The 19,705-nt window shown below is 40.7% G+C and overlaps 2 protein-coding genes across 2 annotated transcripts in view; one reads left to right on the top strand and one right to left on the bottom strand.

The window, feature by feature from the left end:
• The first annotated feature begins 1,778 nt into the window (after positions 1–1,778).
• Positions 1,779–19,704, top strand: itih5 (inter-alpha-trypsin inhibitor heavy chain 5). Its single transcript, XM_084909777.1, has 14 exons — positions 1,779–1,892; positions 1,969–2,013; positions 2,610–2,773; positions 3,788–3,889; positions 5,809–6,089; positions 6,354–6,523; positions 6,796–6,912; positions 10,626–10,797; positions 11,011–11,320; positions 13,002–13,684; positions 14,242–14,295; positions 15,756–15,872; positions 17,517–17,894; positions 18,942–19,704. The coding sequence occupies exons 1-14, from the start codon at positions 1,779–1,781 to the stop codon at positions 19,199–19,201; spliced, it is 2,967 nt and encodes a 988-aa protein (XP_084765903.1). The 3' UTR covers positions 19,202–19,704.
• The window catches only part of tmem110l (transmembrane protein 110, like), a 74,107-nt gene continuing 60,380 nt past the window's right edge, over positions 5,979–19,705 (bottom strand). Inside the window, exon 9 of the mRNA XM_084909782.1 lies at positions 5,979–6,068. The gene's annotated coding sequence lies outside the window, so the exon portion shown is untranslated. The remainder of the gene's footprint in view (positions 6,069–19,705) is intronic.

Genomic DNA, 19,705 nt, shown 5'->3' with positions numbered 1-19,705 from the left:
GTTTCATGCAACCCACACTGCAGAAGGAAACTTTGAAACTCGGCCTGCAGTATGAGCAGCATAAAAAGGACAGGTCTGAGTCATTCACAGGTTAAAGAGGGCGCTTCAGAGCTAAACATCAGGGTGCACAACTAACCAGGAAGCATTCTAATGTGTTTCTGTTGGAAAGCCAGCTTTGCAAAATGCCTCTATAGAAGAGCATTTTCAGGACTTGAATCAAATAGGTCAAATAGTGTCTCGGCTTGGCCACGAGATGGCCCCAAAGTAAACCCAACTGCTGACAGCTTCATGATAAACTTGACCTCCTTAATACACTCATACTAAGCATTTAGGGAAATACTGTGAGTAAAATCTGCAATTTTTAGACTATGTAAAAATGTGCTGCACTTAACGAATTTATTAAACCACCATGTAAGGTTCATGCCACACATGCAGCACTGGTAATTACCAAAATCTTTATTTTAATGTTTCTGTAATGTAACCAGTATGTGTAAGCGCTTTAATCACAATGTTTTAAATGATTACATATAATGAATGTTTTCCATTAATTTTCAAATTTATTTTAAAAAAGTAGTAAATTACTTCTTTAAAACATTTTATTAAGATACCAAATTACAGTTTTTACATTTATTTCATTCCTGAACAGAAGAAATTGTCATTTAAGTCCAGTCAGCTCGATACGGGTATAAATACATGAATTCAGTTTGTTATGTATCTAATAAAAAATTTAAAAAATTAATTTATAGCACATTTTTGACAGATTTCTAAAATATTTGTGTTCTTTTGTTTTTCTGACTGGGGGTCAAATAAATGTGTAAGCACTGTAATTTTTTTTTTTAAGCCAGAGATTAGTGCTGTAATTGTGATAAAGTATTTTAAATTATAAGGAATGTGAAGGAATGTCATGGTAAGTGATAAAGCATGTAAAATGCATCTGTCGCGCTTCACAGATAATTATTCAACATGTCAAGACAGATGTGCTGTTTTGTGTTTTCTACCTTAAATGTTCCTTTTACCAAAAATTCCTGTTTAAAATAGTTTCAAACCTTAAAAAAATAAACCCATCAACAGAATAAAAAGAGTTATAAAGTGTTGAGTTAAAGAGGTGACTGTAGTTAAAGGATGCGCTGTACTTTTGCGTACACAGTAATTACTATTTAAAGCTGTAGTCGCTGTAAGAACATTCTTCTGTACCGTGATTGGATGAAAAGTTAATAAACAACAGCACAAACCACTGCCAAACAACTGCTAGTAAAATTCTGCCACCTAGTGGTGAAGAATATATTTTGTATCTGCCAGCGCTAATTAGAAAAGGTGTCTTTAAAACATTGAAATATGAGCGCACACACAGAACCTTTGAACACATTCTCTAAACTTGTTTTCTTTTCAGTTCATTTCACAGTGGTTTTGGTCGCTTCCGGTTAGTTTTAAAAATGTATAGTTTTAGTCGACTTTTTATTATTTTAGGTATTTTACAAGGTTCAACGCGAATATTACAATACAAACAAAACTACTGAAGACATCTAACTCACACTTTTGTACACATCCAGTCTCAATGTACATGTCTGCAAACTGAATTTGCAGCAGTGATTTAGATTTAAAAGACGAAAACACTGCGTCTCTCTCCTCCGGTGGGTGGGCGTGTTTTCTTCGCACCGTGTCGCTCCTCTGTCCGGTCACTCGGGTCTGGACTGGGACTCGGACTCGGACACGCTCCGCAGCGGGAGATGATGCCTCATTCATCTTTTTAACGAGTTTTGAAGGAGAAGAACTGCAAGATGCTGCTGACGCTGCTGACGCTGCTGCTGAGCTTCAGCGGGACTGTACTGGGACAACTGGAGGACTCCAAACTTGAAGATGATGTTGATTTGGCGGACTTTGGTTTAGACATTGTAAGATTGTTAAAGGAGACGTGTTTGAGCTTTCTGTTGTCAATATTTCGTCTTCTGATGATGTTTTTGTCTCCAGGCACCGCGCAGGGTCCCTCGCCAGGTGAAAACTATAATAACCAAGGTAAAACAGCTGTTTCAGTTACTGAGATATTGCGTGCTTATGCATTTTTTATGTATTATTTTGGAGGATTGGAGGGGGTGGGTGGGATGAAGAGCAGCCTCGTGTGGATTTAAATTATAATTTAAATTCTTTATTTCAAAATTATCAAAGATGAGAAGAAAGATTTTATCTTATCGTTCTGTCTTAAATCTGTTCATTTGTCACTTTATCTGAGAGTTGAGGATTTTGTAACAAACACTGTAATAGAATGCATGACCTACTTTTAGTTATTTAGAAGTTGATTTTGTCACTCTGAACCTCTGCACGTTGGGCGGAACGCATAGGACTGCCAAGCGCGCAGACGTGCCAAAGTATATGTCATGGCCTGGATCTTAGCTCACGAGCACGAATTCCTCTCAGTATTGAGTCAGTGTAAATTTGGAGTTCTAGCTTTCGTTGGGATGAAAACTGAAGTGATGAATAACTATCGGTGATCACAGCAGCTCTGCGTAAAATCTTGCCAAATTTAGCCAAAGCGCCACCGGTGCATGTTTTAGTGTTGTCGTTATTACGTCTTCTTCTTTCTTTTTCTTCTTTTTTAAACTTTTACTTTGTAGGAGACCAAACCTCACATCCAGGAACTCTCCATCAAGACCACGATCATCTCCCGCTACGCTTTCACCGCGGTGTACTGCTCCTTGCTCAACCGCTACCCCGCCGCTAGTGAGGGCGTCTTTCAGTTTCAAATCCCCGCTAATGCCTACATCTCCAACTTCACCATGTAAGAGCCACACAGGTCATCTTAAAAGAAACAAAAACTCCCTGATGGTGGACAAAATTATTAGTTAATGACTTAATAGACTGATAAAGGGAATAAAGCTGGTGATTTAGATTTTTAAATCTCGATTCTACACATCTTTAAATCTATATTTTCTCTTGAAGCCACATAACTCTCTCCCAGCTTATTGTGAGTGATTCTGCGTTCTGGGATTTTTTGACGATTTTAAAAAGACATATTCTTTCTTTTATCCTTTTAATCATCTTGCTGTCTTTCACATTGTTCTTTTAGAATGACATTGATTGGTTCTATAGATAGCAAACATAGTTGGACTTGTGAAGGTCTAAATTTGGCGCTTAAGTCTCAGTTGGCAGAAGTTTCATGGGCTGTGAGATGTGGTTAAAATGTCTTGACACACTAGGCATTTGGCCTATATGAAGTCCACCTGTGGCTGAAATAAAGCATCCAGAATCAACCTGAGTCAAGGTTATCAGTCAAGACCAAATGTGGCAGAAGTGGAAGGCATTTGGAGCAAATATTCAGTGTTATCTGCACTCACGTCACTATTTTAATTACTGAATTGACATGGTGAGTCAGATTCCAATAGATATCACTAATGATCACATGTATAACTGTTAGCAAGTAACAGAACTCAGTTAAAATTAGATTTTTATATGCATTCATTTATTTGTTTGACTGAAGCAGTTTTTGGATGTTGTGGAAGATATTTTATGTTTCCAAAAGGATTTCAGGGCTGGAAGGTTTTATGATCTTTCCATTTCTTTGCATATGTTGACAGGAAAGGGTGAGCTTTAATACACACACACACATAAATGCGCACACACACACAGAGATTAGCTCACTTATATTCAGCACTGGACTCCGTAAACAGCTGAAAACATGATTTCTGCAAACAAATTCTGTCCTTTGTCCAAGAAAATCCTAGTTAAACTGTAACAATAGGTGCTCGTGAACATGAGCACCACTAATTCTCAACCTTTGACCCCAACACACCAGGATCATTGGGGGGCGTGTCTACCAGAGCGAGGTCAAGCCGAAGGAGAAGAGGGTCAAACAGGAGAGAGGAAAATCTGGGACGAAGGAGCCAGGTGATGCAAGGTAAGAGAGGATGAACAGGTGTCTGTGCGCCAGTTTGAACTTAACTGTGTGGCCGCGTCCTCCGAATTACAGATTGATAGCATCCCATCTAAAAATCCTTCTACCACTACAACCACAAAGGGCGAACATGTGTTAGTGTGTGCGGGCACAAAGACTGTAATGATCATCTCTCCTCAGGCATAAATTGTGACCCAAGAAGTGACACATGGGAGAAGTGACATCATACCATTTAGAACTGTCATGCAGAAAAGTGACATTTCCTTAAATGTCATTCTGTGAGTCACAGACTCTACTGTAAATAGATTAAGCAGGCAAAGAAGGACGGGACTGAAGGAAAAATGTGAGATTATTTGGAAGCAGTGAGTCCAATTTAATGATATCACCACTTGGACTGTTTTCTTTGCTGCTCCACCTCTTTCAAAAAAAAATTATCCACCTTCCTTAACTGCTGTAATGCTCCTTCCCTCATCTATCTAAAGCTGCTTAGTTATTATTTCAATACATAGGGGCATGGTCAAGAAAACTTAATTTTCCCATTCATTTGAGATGCATGGCAGTTAATGTGCAACACAAAAAAAAAATAGGCTAAAAGCAAATATAACTGCAGGCAGTTTCAATAAAATTTAGACAATTAGACAATTTCTAAATACCAAGTACAAGAACTCCAAAAAATTGAAAATCTGCAAGATTTCAAAACCTCATAAACTTTAAATTAGCTCCATTTAGCAAATTCATTTCAGAGATTGCAAACTCCAAATATAATAAATCATTTAGCTTGTGCAAAGCTCCAAACATAAACCATAAACAAGTTATTTCCCCCAAAGCACACTACAGCTTTATCTCTTTTTTTCATATGCCATGTTTATTCTTGACTTTCTTCCAATATCATGTAACAAACAGCTGTGAATTTACAGTAATGTACTGTTTTTCATGATTACAGGAAACTTTGGTATTATAGCATGATACAGTGTTCTGTGAATGTAAAGGTTTAAGTTATTGTTATTCTGGGTTTTTAGGTTAATGGTTGTGTATCTCTGATGAATTTCTCACTGTGGAAATTGGTTGGTTGAATTTATGGTCCCCACATTTGTTTCCGGCTACACAGAGAGGGATTGTGCAGAGTTAACTGACGTAGAGGATACAGGGATGCACTTGCATGTCATTCTCCAAAAAGCTGACAGTGCATAGCTCAACAGCGATGGCTTTATTTGTTGGTGACTAAGAAGGAAGTGGAACAACAGCGTTCAGCACAAGCAGGAAGACATGTTAAAACAAATGTCAAAGATCAAAAAGCCCACACAAGAATATCTAGTCGAGAGTTTTCATTGGTTTTAACACTTTACAAAGAAGCTTGTTGTCTGGCATGAGTAATATCTGCCTTGCATCAGGGGCTAAGCTAAGGGACCAACAGCACAAACATAAACAAGACCAGCCCACGTTATTAGTTGTTCCATATAATTTTGACACTGCACCCACGCACTGCTCCACAGCTGCAGACCTGCAAACTCTGCATAGCATCTTCAGATCACTAACTGAGCCACCATGACCGGGAGTAGTATTTTTTATTACTATGTAATGGTGGAAGTAGAGGAAATGCATAAAAGCTGATATATTGTCATAGTTCAGGACCATTGACTGCTGATAGAGCACAATTGAATCACTAAACTGTGTGGCAATGGGGCAATTATCCATATTATACTGTAAAACTTAGATTCTATGCATCACAGTACTTTATTATTATTATTTTTTACATTGAGCTGCTGTTGTAGATTACAGTAAGCAGACTGTAAAATAACTGTTTATTGCTGCACATCTAGCTGTCATTACTGTGCTTTAATTTAACAGGTAAGTTACTGTAATTTTGCAGTTTATTCCACTTCATCCTCTTACTTTCTTTGACTGCCTCCTCTCCTCTCCAGTCCAGAGCCAGAAGTGGAGGTGTTCAGAATGGCGGCTAAAATACCTGGTCGAAACCGGGCGGTCTTCCTTCTGACATACGAGGAACTTCTACAGCGCCGGCTAGGACGCTACGAACACGTGACCAGCCTCCGGCCCGTGCAGCTGGTCAGCCGCCTCAGCCTAGATGTCACCATCGTTGACCATTCCCCCATCACGGACCTGGAGGTGCTGCCGCTCCGGAACGGCAAGAGCAACGCCGCCGCCAACACTGCAACTGCTCCTAAGCCACCAAACATACCAGGTTCATAGATATTGAGTGCTGTGCAAAATCTTTGGGAAGTTAAAAGTTAAGACTGTTATTTAAGTTCCAACAGCATATAGACAACACAAAACAAAAATCAAACTAATAAAGCTTAATGGCATACAGAACTCTCGATAAATAGTAGAAAAAAATCATGTGCTTTTGTAGTCCATAAAATGTGGAGAGGTCACCAGTTTAGATTTACTGTTATAAAATCTCCGGTTCTTGATCCCTGTTAAAGCATTTCCTGTCTTTGTGCTCCAGCCAAGCCTGAGCTTCCCATCACCACTGTGATCAAAAACGAAAAGAACGTCTGCAAGATCACCTTCAGCCCCAACATCATCCAACAGGCAAAGATCACCACCAGTGGCATTCTGGGAGACTTCGTGATCCGCTATGATGTTCAAAGAGACATGGGGATCGGAGACATTCAGGTGAAAGAACATCTGAAATGTGCTTAATAAACACAGACAGGGCCAAAAGTTTTCATGAAAAAAACAACTCAGCGACAATAATTGTTATATACTATATGCATGCTTGCAGATTTCCCATCCAGCAACATTTATCCACCCACCTGTTAGTCATTCTTTTCTCTGGCCTCCTGCCACCAGCCTCATGTCACTGCCAAACTCCTGTCTGTCTTCGGAGCAGAACTACAACTGCAACCGATCTCACTGGCTGCTGCACGTCTGTCTTTGTTTCTCAGGTTTTGAACGGCCATTTCGTCCACTACTTTGCCCCCAAAGACCTTCCTGCTGTGCCTAAGAACGTGGTGTTTGTGATCGACACCAGCGCCTCCATGTTGGGGACTAAGATAAGACAGGTATTGCAATATACCCGAAAGAAAACTATTGCATCAAACAGCAGAATACTAATGCATTTTTCCTTAATTTATGGCAGCTGTAAAACTACCATTAAAATGAATCTGCAGCGTGTTCAGTGATTAATGTTGGGATAATCAACAACAGAAGGAAAATAAACTGTGCAGGAACAAAAATGTAATTCAATTTACTTTAAGGCTGTCAAATGTCTTTTGAACCAGTGGATGGGTTTCTGAGCAAACGATGCGACACTAACAAAGATCATGATGAAACTGAGATCTTGAGTTGGGAAATGGATGGTAAACGGAGTGGTACTTGTATGGTACCTTTCTGCCTAATCTGAGCAAATTTCTTCCTGCTCTCATTCATCCAGTCTCACAAACACATTTATAAGGTGCTTTTATCTTTACTAAAGCACTTTTATCTAACACTCATTCATACTCTGGATACTTCAACACCAACCCGTTCTACCACCTGAGCCATAGCCGCCTGGTGGTTAAGTTGAGTTACAGTAAGACCAAGTTGTTAAATCTAACAGACTGATTCAATTAAATGTGTCTGAAAAACTAAATACTGGTAAAAAATAATCTGACAAAACATGCAAACACAGTGGTGACTGAGCACTTTGTGAAGGTTATTCATCAATATGCAAAATGTCTCATTGGCGTTGGTCCCTTGATTCATCGGCTGTGGCAATACAGGGCGTAAAGACAAGTCCAATTAAAACAAGATTAACATCTCAGTCAGGAATCTCTGGTTTTGGTCTGTTTTTAAATTTGCTGATTTTCTTTTCTCTCACTTTTACTTTCTCTGGTTCAGATACTACATTTCTGCTTGGTTGAGTTTAGGTTGGTTAGGATTGTGCTTTGAGTTGAAACACATATATTCTTTTGCAACATTAGTCCTGCATGGTGAAAAACTACAGCGCGTAAAGGCAAAAACACCTTGCAGACATCTGTTTGACATCAGCAAAATTAAAAAGGGGGAAAAAATGGTAGTATGGCTAGGGAAGGAAAAGGGGATGACAAAATCATAGGAGTGGTTCTTTCCATTTTGATTAGTCACTTCCTGTTGGTGTTTCTAAGGGTGCTGAAATTAGTAGGGATGGTAGAAACATGTCAAGCAACATCTAGTCAAGTACCAAGTCCTAATTTATTTTGCCTTATTTTCCACACTGCTTCTATGTATTTGTCAATACATTTACATTTACATGGCTATCGCATTTTGATACCTAAAGATCGGCATAGCCACCATGACGTTATCCATGACGAGCGAGGGGCGGTATAAGAAATTCCCCTCTCGCCCATGCGTGCGGTCTACCCTGCAAGCTCGGGTCCTCTACCAGAGGCTGGGAGCTTGAGGGCCCTGCGCAGTATCTTAGCTGTTCCTCGGACTGCGCTCTTCTGGACAGAGATCTACGGCCGCCTTCTTCTGTTTGTCTACCACCACTATATCTGGTTGGTTAGCCACCACCTTTTTGTCCATCTGTATCTGGCAGTCCCACAGGATCTATATGTACATATGTAAAATTCAGCCCTATTTTCTACAGTGCTCCACCTTCAAGACCTCAATCACCCTTGCAGTGATTGACTGGACCACACAAAAAATAAAAGCACAGCAAGCATATTTTTTGTGTGGGTTTTGGAGTTAAATAAATAAGTAAAGACTAGAGGTCCAGAGTGTGTAAGCAGGGAAATTTCTTTTCCAGTGTTAGTGTGTTTACAGCTTAGCACCTGCCTGTTTTCCAACCTGAATGTGCTTCGTTTGTTAACTGAAGGGTTCGCCCTTGAATTTTCCTGTTACCAGTGAGCAGGCTTTTCCTGCTACACATTGTGAGTTTGGATTTGGACAGCTTACATTTACACTAGGCTCATTGGCTTGGTGTATTTTCACATTAGTGTTACCCAAAAGTTCCACCCTGGAGCAGAGGTACCGGACATGAACCCTTCTCCTAAAGGAATCTGAGGAAATCTACATTTTCTGACCACTTCTCTTCCTTTATAAGGTGCTTTCCCTGTTTTAAAGTTGAATTTTAAAAGCTGCACTGGATAGGAAATGTGACACCCCCACCTCCTCACTCCCACAATGGAATATCAATATCAGACCTTTTCCTCCATCTGCTGTAGCACGATAATCCCCTCAGCCAGAGCTGATCTTTGCAGCTGCCATGAAACAGAAAAGAGGAGAGAAAGTGAAAAACAGATTTTCACTGAGAGAGAAAAGTGGAAACTGTGAGGGAGAAAGGTCAGAGTCTATGGGGTAATGGAACTTTCTGGACAACAGTACCCTCGACCCTCTGATCCCTCTCCCCACCAGCAGCAGCCCCAAGTGGGCTGCAGGAACAGAACAACGAGTGTGTTTTGATGCGGCTGCACAATAGAGGTTTTTCAGTGAAGGTCAATCTGTGGTTCTGACCCCTGCAGTATACACCCCATATAGACATCTAAGAAGCTCCTCAGCAGCAAATCATATATCTCACCCACGGTCATTTTTGTAGATCTGAAGATGAGGATTCAACACGGAAAAGCAGGAAGTTTTGTCTCCAAATAACTCTTATTTCTTATTTCCCCTGTACTTAAATATGAAGAAGTAGCATGTTCTGTAAAGATCTGACAGAATATGGTATCAAGTTTTATGGTACATTTAAATTCAATGGTTCCACATCAACAGCAAGTAGCTGAAGTTTATGTATTCATCAACTTTTATGCTCTGTCGGTCAAATTTTGAGTAGATAAGACAGAAAACTTTACCACTGCAGGATAAAATGCTAATTACTTAGAAGAAAGAGCTCCAAACATTCTAGTTCAAGACCTAGCAAATAGCACTTTACACATGAACTACATGTCACCACTGGAAAATGTTCTGTCTGTAAATCCAGAAATGTCCAAAGTTTTTGTATGTATACATGTGTAGTCTTTTTATCCGTAAAGAAACGTACCACAGTGGAAACATGACAGATTTTTTTGGCAATTAAAGCAAATAAAGAAAGCAGATAACAAACAAACCTTGTTTTCTTTCAAGGGATGATGAAAAGAAATGCTTCACAGTGATTGTTGGGATGGGGTTGGTGCTGATAGATGTTTTGAATGTTTGCTTTCAACCCTTGCACTTTACAATACAATGAGCAGGAATGCAGGTTCAACTTAACCTAAGATAACCTAAAGCAAATACTGACACAAGCTCGAAAATAGCACAGAATTACTGTGAACATGACTGTTTCACCACGAGTTCCACCTGCAAATTCAATCTGAAATTCGTCACTGTAATAAGGATAAAAAAAAATATGTAAAATATTCAGTAGAAAAACACAGAAAAGATGTGGGTTTGAATATGTAACTCAATATTATGCTGGCTCATGATCAGAAAATATAAATTAAAAACTGAAGTTTTATTTAATTTTAAATCCATAAAAAGAGAATGCTGAAAGAAACTGATAATATTTTGATTGCCACTAAATATGAAATGGAAAAGCCAGGAAGGGCAAAGATATCAAGGAAAATCTGCCAAAATTACAAACATTAATACCTAAAGACAGGAAAAGCAAAAAGTTTCCATTTTCATTTAAATAGTCTGAGCGCTGCAGTAAATTATTTATTTTGAGGGTCTTTATTCTGCATGAATTCGTGAATCTTTGACAAAACAGAGACACTCAAACATCGAAGATGTTTACTGTCTGGTGATATTTTTTTTCCCTTCATCTGTGGCTGTCTCCCAGACTAAAGATGCCCTCTTCACCATCCTGAGGGACCTGCGGCCCGGCGATAACTTTAACTTTATCAGCTTCTCCAATAAGATCAAAGTTTGGCAGCCAAATCGTCTCGTGCCAGTGACCCCCCTCAATATCAGAGACGCCAAGAAGTTTATTTACATGCTGGCGCCCACTGGAGGTGAGACGGTTCGTCTTTGTCTTGTCCTTTTGAAGACTTGAAGTAAAACTGCCTTTAATAACAGCCGTGACCTTCTTTGCTGATAAATAGATGTTGTTGTAGACTTAAAGTGGGAAAAGTGAGTGTTTAATAAGGTAAACATATTAAAGTTTAGCTCAGTCACTGTGTTTCCATAACCTGAGATGTAAATCTAGTGATGTCCCTTCACTGTAGGCACCAACATCGATGGCGCCATCCGGACCGGCTCGTCTCTGCTTCGAGACTACCTCTTGGGCCCTGACAGCAGCCCGAACAGCGTCTCGCTCATTATTTTCCTGACAGACGGGCGGCCCACTGTCGGAGAGATCCAGTCCGTGGCGATCCTGGGGAACACTCGCTCAGCTGTGCAAGAAAAATTCTGCATCTTCACAATTGGGATTGGTAATGATGTGGACTACCGACTGCTGGAGCGCATGGCTCTGGAAAATTGCGGGATGATGAGACGCATCAATGAGGAGGCTGACGCAAGCGCCATGCTCAAAGGGTATGGCTTTGACATGACACCTTATAGGCTACAGTTGATATTTACGGGGCAATGAGCCCCATTTTGCTAATGAAGATGAGAGAATTTAAGGAAGCTTATTTTAATGTGTCTAAAATTCGCTTAAGATTATTTGACACTATGATCTAAAACCGCTGCAAAAGGACTCTGACATGGCTTAGTGTTAGGGGGTAAGTAACTGGTCGGAAACTGGTTTGAACATGTAGGATGAGATCTAAATTAGGTGTGAGGCTAATCTGAAGTCTGTCTTGTTGTTAAATTGAAACTATACCACAATTAGCCTGGTCTTCTTTTAGTCTGAAATTGGTCCAAAAGGTTCAACATTAAATTTGGGGAGAAGGTCTAAACTCTGAAGGTCTGGTACTTGGCTTTAGTCTGGTTTTTACTTGACAGTCTGATGGCTGTCAGCCTTACACTGATCTAAAACTGGTCTAAAGGTCAACTAACACTGACTCATTTTCAAACCAAGGAAACAAAGGAAAACTAATTTTTAACCAGTCTTTGCTGGAATTTAACTGACCTTAAACTGGTTTAAAAAGCAGGTCTGAAGCCTTTTTATGACTGTAATCCATCTATAAGATTAACTGTTGAGAATTAGTCTCTTTCTATCCAAGCTCCTTAGACAACCCTGACCTGAATGACATGGGTATTTTATCACAAAACAACACAAAAAATTCAAGACAAACATTGAGATGTATGATTAAGTAATTCTTACTTTCAATAAATGATTACTACCCAGTGCCCTTCACCTTCATAAATTTATAATCTCATTCTTATTAAGCAATTAGCTGTCCTTAATTCCTCCCTTCTCCCGCTCTGATATGCCCGTGCGTCTCTCATCGACCTATGAGGGAACCACGACCGCAAATGTGACGGTGCTGACAAAAGACGTCTTTAATCAACTCTCTCTCTGAGCTCTTTTTTTTCCTATCCTTGACGCATGGTCCTCTTCTCCCTCTCTCTTCCGCACTCAGACACACGAGGTGTTTGTTCAGTTGAGCAGGAATGTGTGTGTGTGTGTTGTGAAACCTGCGTCTGAGTATGTACGAGGGGTTAACAGACAGACTCCAAAGATAATAGCCCCTGATCTGCTTGAACAAACATATTCATCAGGAGATGAGGAGGTTTGCTGTGACATGACGACAATGACAGGCCGCAGGAACTCTGAAGTGGGGTGGCAACAGCTTAAGGGGCTAGACAAGGGAGTTTATGGCCGGAAGGTGGCTTATTTGAATAAACAAGATGAGGAAGTATACTATAAGACCCTTCTTTTTCTGACACTGATCACCTCTCTCGTGGTGACACTGAACAAGCAAATGCAGGTTTGGAAACTCTATGCACAATGTGTAAAATTATATAGTGAAAAACATGCTTGACAGAATTTTTAATGTTAGAACTGTGTTAATGTGTTAGTATTACTACTGGACTCTGCTGGGCAAGTAAAACCCAGCTTTACTGCTTATCAGATGTTCACCAATTAATAATCTATAATATTAAAACTTTTATACTTTATAACTTTTATATAATGTTAAAGTTCCCAAAAAGAACACTGCACATTTAGTTGTTTTTCCAACTAATGCCTGACTGAGCTAATTTGATTGATGTCCTTTCAGCTTTTCTTTCATTCAATTGAAACTCTTCATATATTTGTGTTTCTTTCTAGGTTCTATAATGAAATCGGAACTCCTCTGCTGTCTGACATAAGAATCAACTACACGGAGAACTCCGTCCAGTACGTCACTCAGAATCTTTTCACCAACTACTTCAACGGCTCTGAGATCGTCGTTGCCGGCAAGCTCACAAACGAAAGCGCAGAATCTCTCCACGTGCAGGTCACTGCCAGTAACAACGATAAGAGCATCATACTCGAGACAGACGTACCACTGCGAAACCGGCAGATAGATACAGAGAAGCATGTGAAGTTAGCCACTGCTGCAATGGCGACGGGCGTCAGAGCCCTGGGAACTGACGCGACACAGAAATTAGGAGTCGCTTTGGGTTCGGTAGCAGAAGACTTCGTGGAACGTGTGTGGGGTTTCCTAAGCATCAAAGAGGGGCTGCGGTCACGACTGCGCAGCCAAACCAGCAAGGACAGGGAAGGCCACACTCAGCAGGCCACCAACCTGTCCATGACCTATCACTTCCTCACTCCTCTCACTAACATGGCGGTGGAGAAGCCTGAAGTCCTGACTGATGGCACCATGGCCCCGGCGCCCACCATTACGCCAGGAGCCGGTGAGGCTACCTCACCTGCCAATGAGCTGCCAGGAGACACAGATGACAGAGAGCCACAGACACCTGACAGGGACCTCAACAGCCAGGCTTTATTGCAGAGCAACACAATCGGTAAGGTAGTGGCTAATGAGTTCATGAGTATCTTCTTAGTTAAAAACTGTAAGCAAAATCTACTCAGGAGGAGCCAGAGGGCCATAACAAAATGATCAAGACATTGAACTAGCCCCCAAACTCTCCATACCTCAGATCTGATCAAGGAACAACCCCATCCACACAAACCCTACCCTACAACTCGCAACTCCAAAGACTGCAAATGTCCAAATGCCAGACACTACAGGACATCCCCTGTGGAGCTTGAATCCTTGTCCCAACTCATGAAAGCTGTTTTATCAGTATGGGGTAGAGTTACACAGTATTGGGCAGGTGGTTTCATGTTGTGGCTATTTATGAAACAGAAAATGAAGCAAATATAGTTACACTAGCAAACAAAAATAAGATGAAATTTGAAAGGAATTAAAACCATTATCTCATGTAAGAACATGCAGACTTTCTCTTTTCTGTCAAACCGCATTACACTAACAGTTAATCCAAACATAGTTATCGTTAAGAATTGGCATTAAGCAGTTTCTCAGGTTTGTTACTAAGACTGAATTTTCTCTTCCTTCTAGGTAAAGTTGTGAGAAGACCAACAAAGAAATCCATCACCTTCTCCAAGACATCGGGTAACTCCAGAGTTTCTGTGCTTTTCCCCTTCTTTTTTGGGGGCACTGGAAGCATATATGCAGTGATGACATGGCACCAACTTAAAAGACAGAAGAAGGGGAATGTACAGTAGACTCGCTCTACACTCTGTGTGGGCAGCCTGTAATTTGGATGTCGGCAGTGATTACACAGACAGCGAGAAGTTCACAACCTGACCTGAAGAGAGGAAAGAACGTACAGGGTCTAATTGAAATGCCAACACAGGCACTACGTAGCATTTTAAACCTTAAGTGCTGTGTGCTAATGGAGTCTGAAAGAGGATGTTTGTGCATGTGTTACAGTAAAGAGAGGGAAGTTCATCAGAAGCAGTTAGTGAGGGCTAATAGCCCTGTCATTAGTGTTGCTCTGTCATCTCATTGCTCCCCTCTTCATCTTGGTTGGTTCTCAGGAAACTGTCGGTGACTCCAGTTGAACAAATAAACTCTAACCTAGGAGTAATACACTGACAGACACACGGATGTAAACGCATATAAGAAAATCATCCATCAGTTTGCTGTTTATTTTCACAGGTTTTCTTATCACAGAGTAATTTAATGCTGATAGATACCATACTTTAATTGACAGCTTTATTATTTATTTTCATTTTACCAGCAGCAATAATTTAGCTTGTTTTGTTTTCGCCTCATTACAAAATTTCGTCCTTGAGACACTTGCTGCAGGAAGCACCCTAAAGGCAGTTTTGAGTACTTTGGCAGGTGTTTACGGTACGTCTCTGTGTGCATGTCGACAGATGTTGTCAGCACAATATCACCACAACTCTGCAACAAGCTGTCAAAAAGCCTTTACAAGTGTGCAGCTGAGATGGGTTCGGTAATAATACAGGATTTACGTTTGAGTCCTGATGGTCAAAACTTGCTGCAGCTGTAATATTAACACAACATGACTTATTTTCTCATTTGAGCCACAGTCCTACCCCCTTCTTATTTCATAGCTACCCATTGTTGCACAATTTTTTTTTTCTTAAAAGCACCTCTTCAATTAAAAACCCGTGAAAGGCTGATTGGTTACTGTCGTCATCCCCCTGGATGGCCGGTTGGTGTCGACACCCAAGTTTGTGAATGTGATAACTGAAGAAAACTGCAACACAGAATTTTTAAATTCATACAATAGGTGCATCTACTAAAAATCTCGGACGAGTTCAAATCTTAGTTACCTTGACCTCAAAGCCATTCCCCTCTGACCTTTTCACACAGACCTGCTGGTCACTGGATACCTTTTCTTCTTTTAGACCATTCCCTCACAGACAACAAACTATGTAACTTTTCTGTACATTTTATCAGTCTACCAGTATATCTCCAGTATCTAATTGTGTTGAAAATGCTAAATATTTTTTATTGCCCTAACAGATTTATAAACCAATAATTCTTGCATGAGTGAATTGCATTTAATTGTGTTTTTCCCCCCTTAAACCCTCTCACAGCGGATGGTGACCCCCATTTTGTCGTTGAGTTCCCCCTGAGTAAACTGACTGTGTGCTTTAACATCAATGGCGAGCCTGGACACATCCTTGGCCTGGTCTCCGACCACAAATACTCTGGTAAGACTTGTGACTAAACCCTATACACCACGTTCCAAATTATTATGCAAATTTTCTCAGTTTTTCCTAAATAGTCGATTCAAATGACAGTCGGCATAATTTCTGAGTCATCAACCATTAGAGTATAATTCAAATGTTACTCAACAAAACTGGCAATGAAAACAGTGTTTTTCAAAAATATAAAACTTAAAATGCACTGTTCCAAATTATTATGCACGCAGAGTTTCAAAACATTTTATAGGTTGTAGAGAATTGAAAATGGTCATTTGTTGAATTTGCAGCATTAGTAGATCAATTTCACTGAAATCAAAAGGTAATTCAATCAAAAAACATCTTAACAGGTCAAATTACATATTGACATAGGACCCCTTATTTGATAGCAGTTTTACAATTCTTGTATCCATGGAACTTGTGAGTTTTTGGAAAGTTTCTACTTGAATGTCTTTGCAGGATGTCAGAATAGCCTCCCTGAGCTGATGTTTGGATGTGAACTGCCTCCCACCCTCGTATTTTTTTGTTTGAGGATGCTCCAAAGGTTCTCAATAGGATTGAGGTCAGGGAAGAATGGGGGCCACACCATGAGTTCCTCTCCTTTTATGCGATAGCAGCCAATGATGCAGAGATATTCCTTGTAGCATGAGATGGTGCATTGTCTTGCATGAAGATGGTTGTGTTGCAGAAGGCACAGTTCTTCTCTTTCTACCATGGAAGAAAGTGGTCAGTCAGAAACTCCACATACTTTGTAGAGCTCATTTTCACACCTTCAGGGAGCCTAAAGGGGCCGACCAGCTCTCTCCCTGTGATTCTGGCTCAAAACATGACTCCACCACCTCCTTGCTGACGACACAGCCTTGTTGGGACATGGCGGCCGTCCACCAACCATCGACCACTGCATCCATCTGGACCATCCAGGGTTGCACTGCACTCATCAGTGAACAAGACTGTTTGAAAATTAGTCTTCATGTAGTTCTGGGCCCACTGCAGCCGTTTCTGCTTGTGAGCATTGGTTAGGGGTGGCCGAATAGAAGGTTTATGCACAACTACAAGTCTCTGGAGGATCCTACACCTTGATGTTCGCAGCGCTCCAGAGGCACCAGCAGCTTCAAATATCTGTTTGCTGCTTTGTAATGGCCTTTTAGCAGCTGCTCTCTTAATCTGATGTATTTGTCTGGCAGAAACCTTCTTCATTGTGCCTTTATCTGCACAAGCCCGTGTGTGCTCTGACTCAGCCACAAATCTCTTAACATTATGGTGATCACGCTTAAGTTTTCGTGAAATATCTAAGGTTTTCAATACGTGTCCAAGGCATTTAACTATTTCACGCTTTTCAGCAGCAGAGAGATCATTTTTCTTTCCTATATTGCTTGAAAATGGTGGTCTGCTTAATAATGTGGAACATCCTTCTTTAGTAGTTTTTCCTTTAATTGGGCTCACCTGCCAAACTAATGATCATAGGTGTCCGAGATTGATTTCAGTGATACAAAGAGTCCTGAGACACAATTCCATCCATGGGTTTAATTGAAAAACAACTTATTTAATTTTTATGACACTTAAACACAAATTGCATAATAATTTGGAACACAGTATAAAGGCACCAAAAATCATTTATGCCTTTAATAAAACATACATGTTCTGTGTTCTCAGGTGTGACGGTCAACGGTAAGCTCATCGGCGCCCCGGCACCACCGGGCAGTCACAAGCAGCAGCGTACTTACTTCAGCACTATCACCATTGTGGTGGATAAACCCCAACGCGCCTACATCGAGGTAACACCTAAGAAGGTTATTCTGGATGGACGGGACCGCATTGTTCTGCCCTGCCACTCTACTGTGTCTGTGGACAGTGGAGCGCTGTCTGTGGCCATTGTGGGAAATTCGAATGTGACCGTGACGGTCGGTGGGAACATCAGCTTCGTAATCCTGCTGCATCAGTACAAAAACCCGGCGCCCTACCAGAGAGACCATCTGGGGTTCTACATTGGAAACAACAAGGGGCTGTCGCACAACTGCCACGGTCTGCTAGGTGAGTGTTGAAGGAGTATTCATCTGTAAAATCCTGTTGATCTGAGAACTCCAATCAATAAATACTAAAGCACTGTTCTCAACCTCTGGAGGCTGGAGCACTGACTTAAGTGAATATCTGAATATTTGGTTAAGTAACTATATATGAAATGATTATTTATTATTCACTAAATCCATGCATTTTTACATTCATCAGTCAGGAACAACTTTATAAAGTGTCTGTCTAAAATGGAGTAGGTTCTCTTGGGTTGCAAAATACAACTCCAATCTGTTGGAGCATGGACAGGGGATCTCCATCGGTGTCCCCGAGGTCCACCACCGGCTTGTCGTCAGTCTGGATGTTAGAGTTAGTGGGGTGCGGCCTCTGGACAACAGGCTTGTGTTTGACCAAACTCTGGGGATGTGGGGGATTTAGAGACTGAATCGATGCCTTGGGCTCTTGGCCATGTTCTGAGTCATTCTTAGGGGTTTTTGTAGTAGGGCTACTGTCCAGGGTGTGCTTGGTGCGTAGTACATGTCAAAGCCTTGTATGAATGCTGAGACCCAAGGCTTCCCAGGAGAACACTGGATTATAATGGACAAGGGGTCACCAAAATCAAGAGGAATTATCCTTTGAGCATAGTCAGGTAAAGCCAGAAATGTTCTCACTAAAACTGGAAGTGATTTTGCATTAAGAAGCTACACACTTGGAAGCTACTTGCCAGGTTAGATCACTGCACTTGCGCCAGTATACAAAGTTGCAAGTAAAAAAGGTCACATTTTGAGAAAAGGATAAAAGTATGTCTAATTTAAGTATTTAATTACAAACTAAGCTTTAGATAGCTACACTTTAATCTGGGCTAATCTGGCAGAGTGATTCAGAGATTTGAAAAAACCTGGCTTTATCTGAGTTATATGGAGCTACGTTGTTGCAAATTGTGAATAAATGCAGATTCGTCAGAGAATATATTGTAATAAGATCCATCATCAGCAGGAAATTAACTGACTGGCCTAAAAAAGGCTTAAAATAACCCCCCCCTTCTTTTTCTTTTTTTAAATTTCCTTTCAGGTCAGTTCCTGTACGAGGAAGTAGGATTGGCAGAGCTTCCTGCACAGGGAGATACAAAGCCCTCACTAGTCCTGAAGGTGAAGAACCGCTCAGTGCCCGTTGTTCAGAAAAGTAGGAGGATCTACAGCGGCACACAGAGTGTGGACTGCTGGTTCGCCAGGAATAACGCAGCCAAGCTGATAGACGGAGAGTACAAAGACTATTTGATGTCACACATGTTTGACACAGGAGACTGGCCACATGGGACAAACCGGGTGTGAGATGAGCACAAAGAACTATAGCTTCAGCATTTAATTACCTGACTAAACTCCTTTTAAAGATAATTATCACATCCAAAAAGACCTAAAAGCCTCCACACATTACGTTTTTTTTCCTACTTTCAGGTCCCTTCTGAATATATTTTTATTATTTCTGATGAAAGTCAAAGGTTTTATTATACAATTTCTTATTTTTTACATTAATTATATAATAAAAATGTAAATAAAATATTGAAAACTAGAAAAATTTTAACGTTGCTTTCTGATATCACCTTTTGCACACATGTAAACTTAAAGCTGTAAATCACACCTGTTTACCACTGAGAACAACCCCACCAACTAACCCTTTGTCCTACTGCTGATGAATACATGTAAACCTAACACACCCTTACATACAGCACCTTGTCATCAGGTGGAGGTCACAGGGCTGCAGGCCACACCCACACAGGTGTGCTCTGGCCAGGTCTCACTCAGGTTGTCTGTCATCGTGCTGCAGCGCCCGGGCTG

Source organism: Perissodus microlepis, chromosome 17, assembly GCF_051167445.1.
Source record: "Perissodus microlepis isolate ML-2025 ecotype Zambia chromosome 17, ASM5116744v1, whole genome shotgun sequence".
In the NCBI taxonomy this organism is placed as follows: domain Eukaryota; kingdom Metazoa; phylum Chordata; class Actinopteri; order Cichliformes; family Cichlidae; genus Perissodus; species Perissodus microlepis.
The sequence above is the reverse complement of the archived record's forward strand: the minus strand, read 5'-3'. Positions and strand labels throughout refer to the sequence as shown.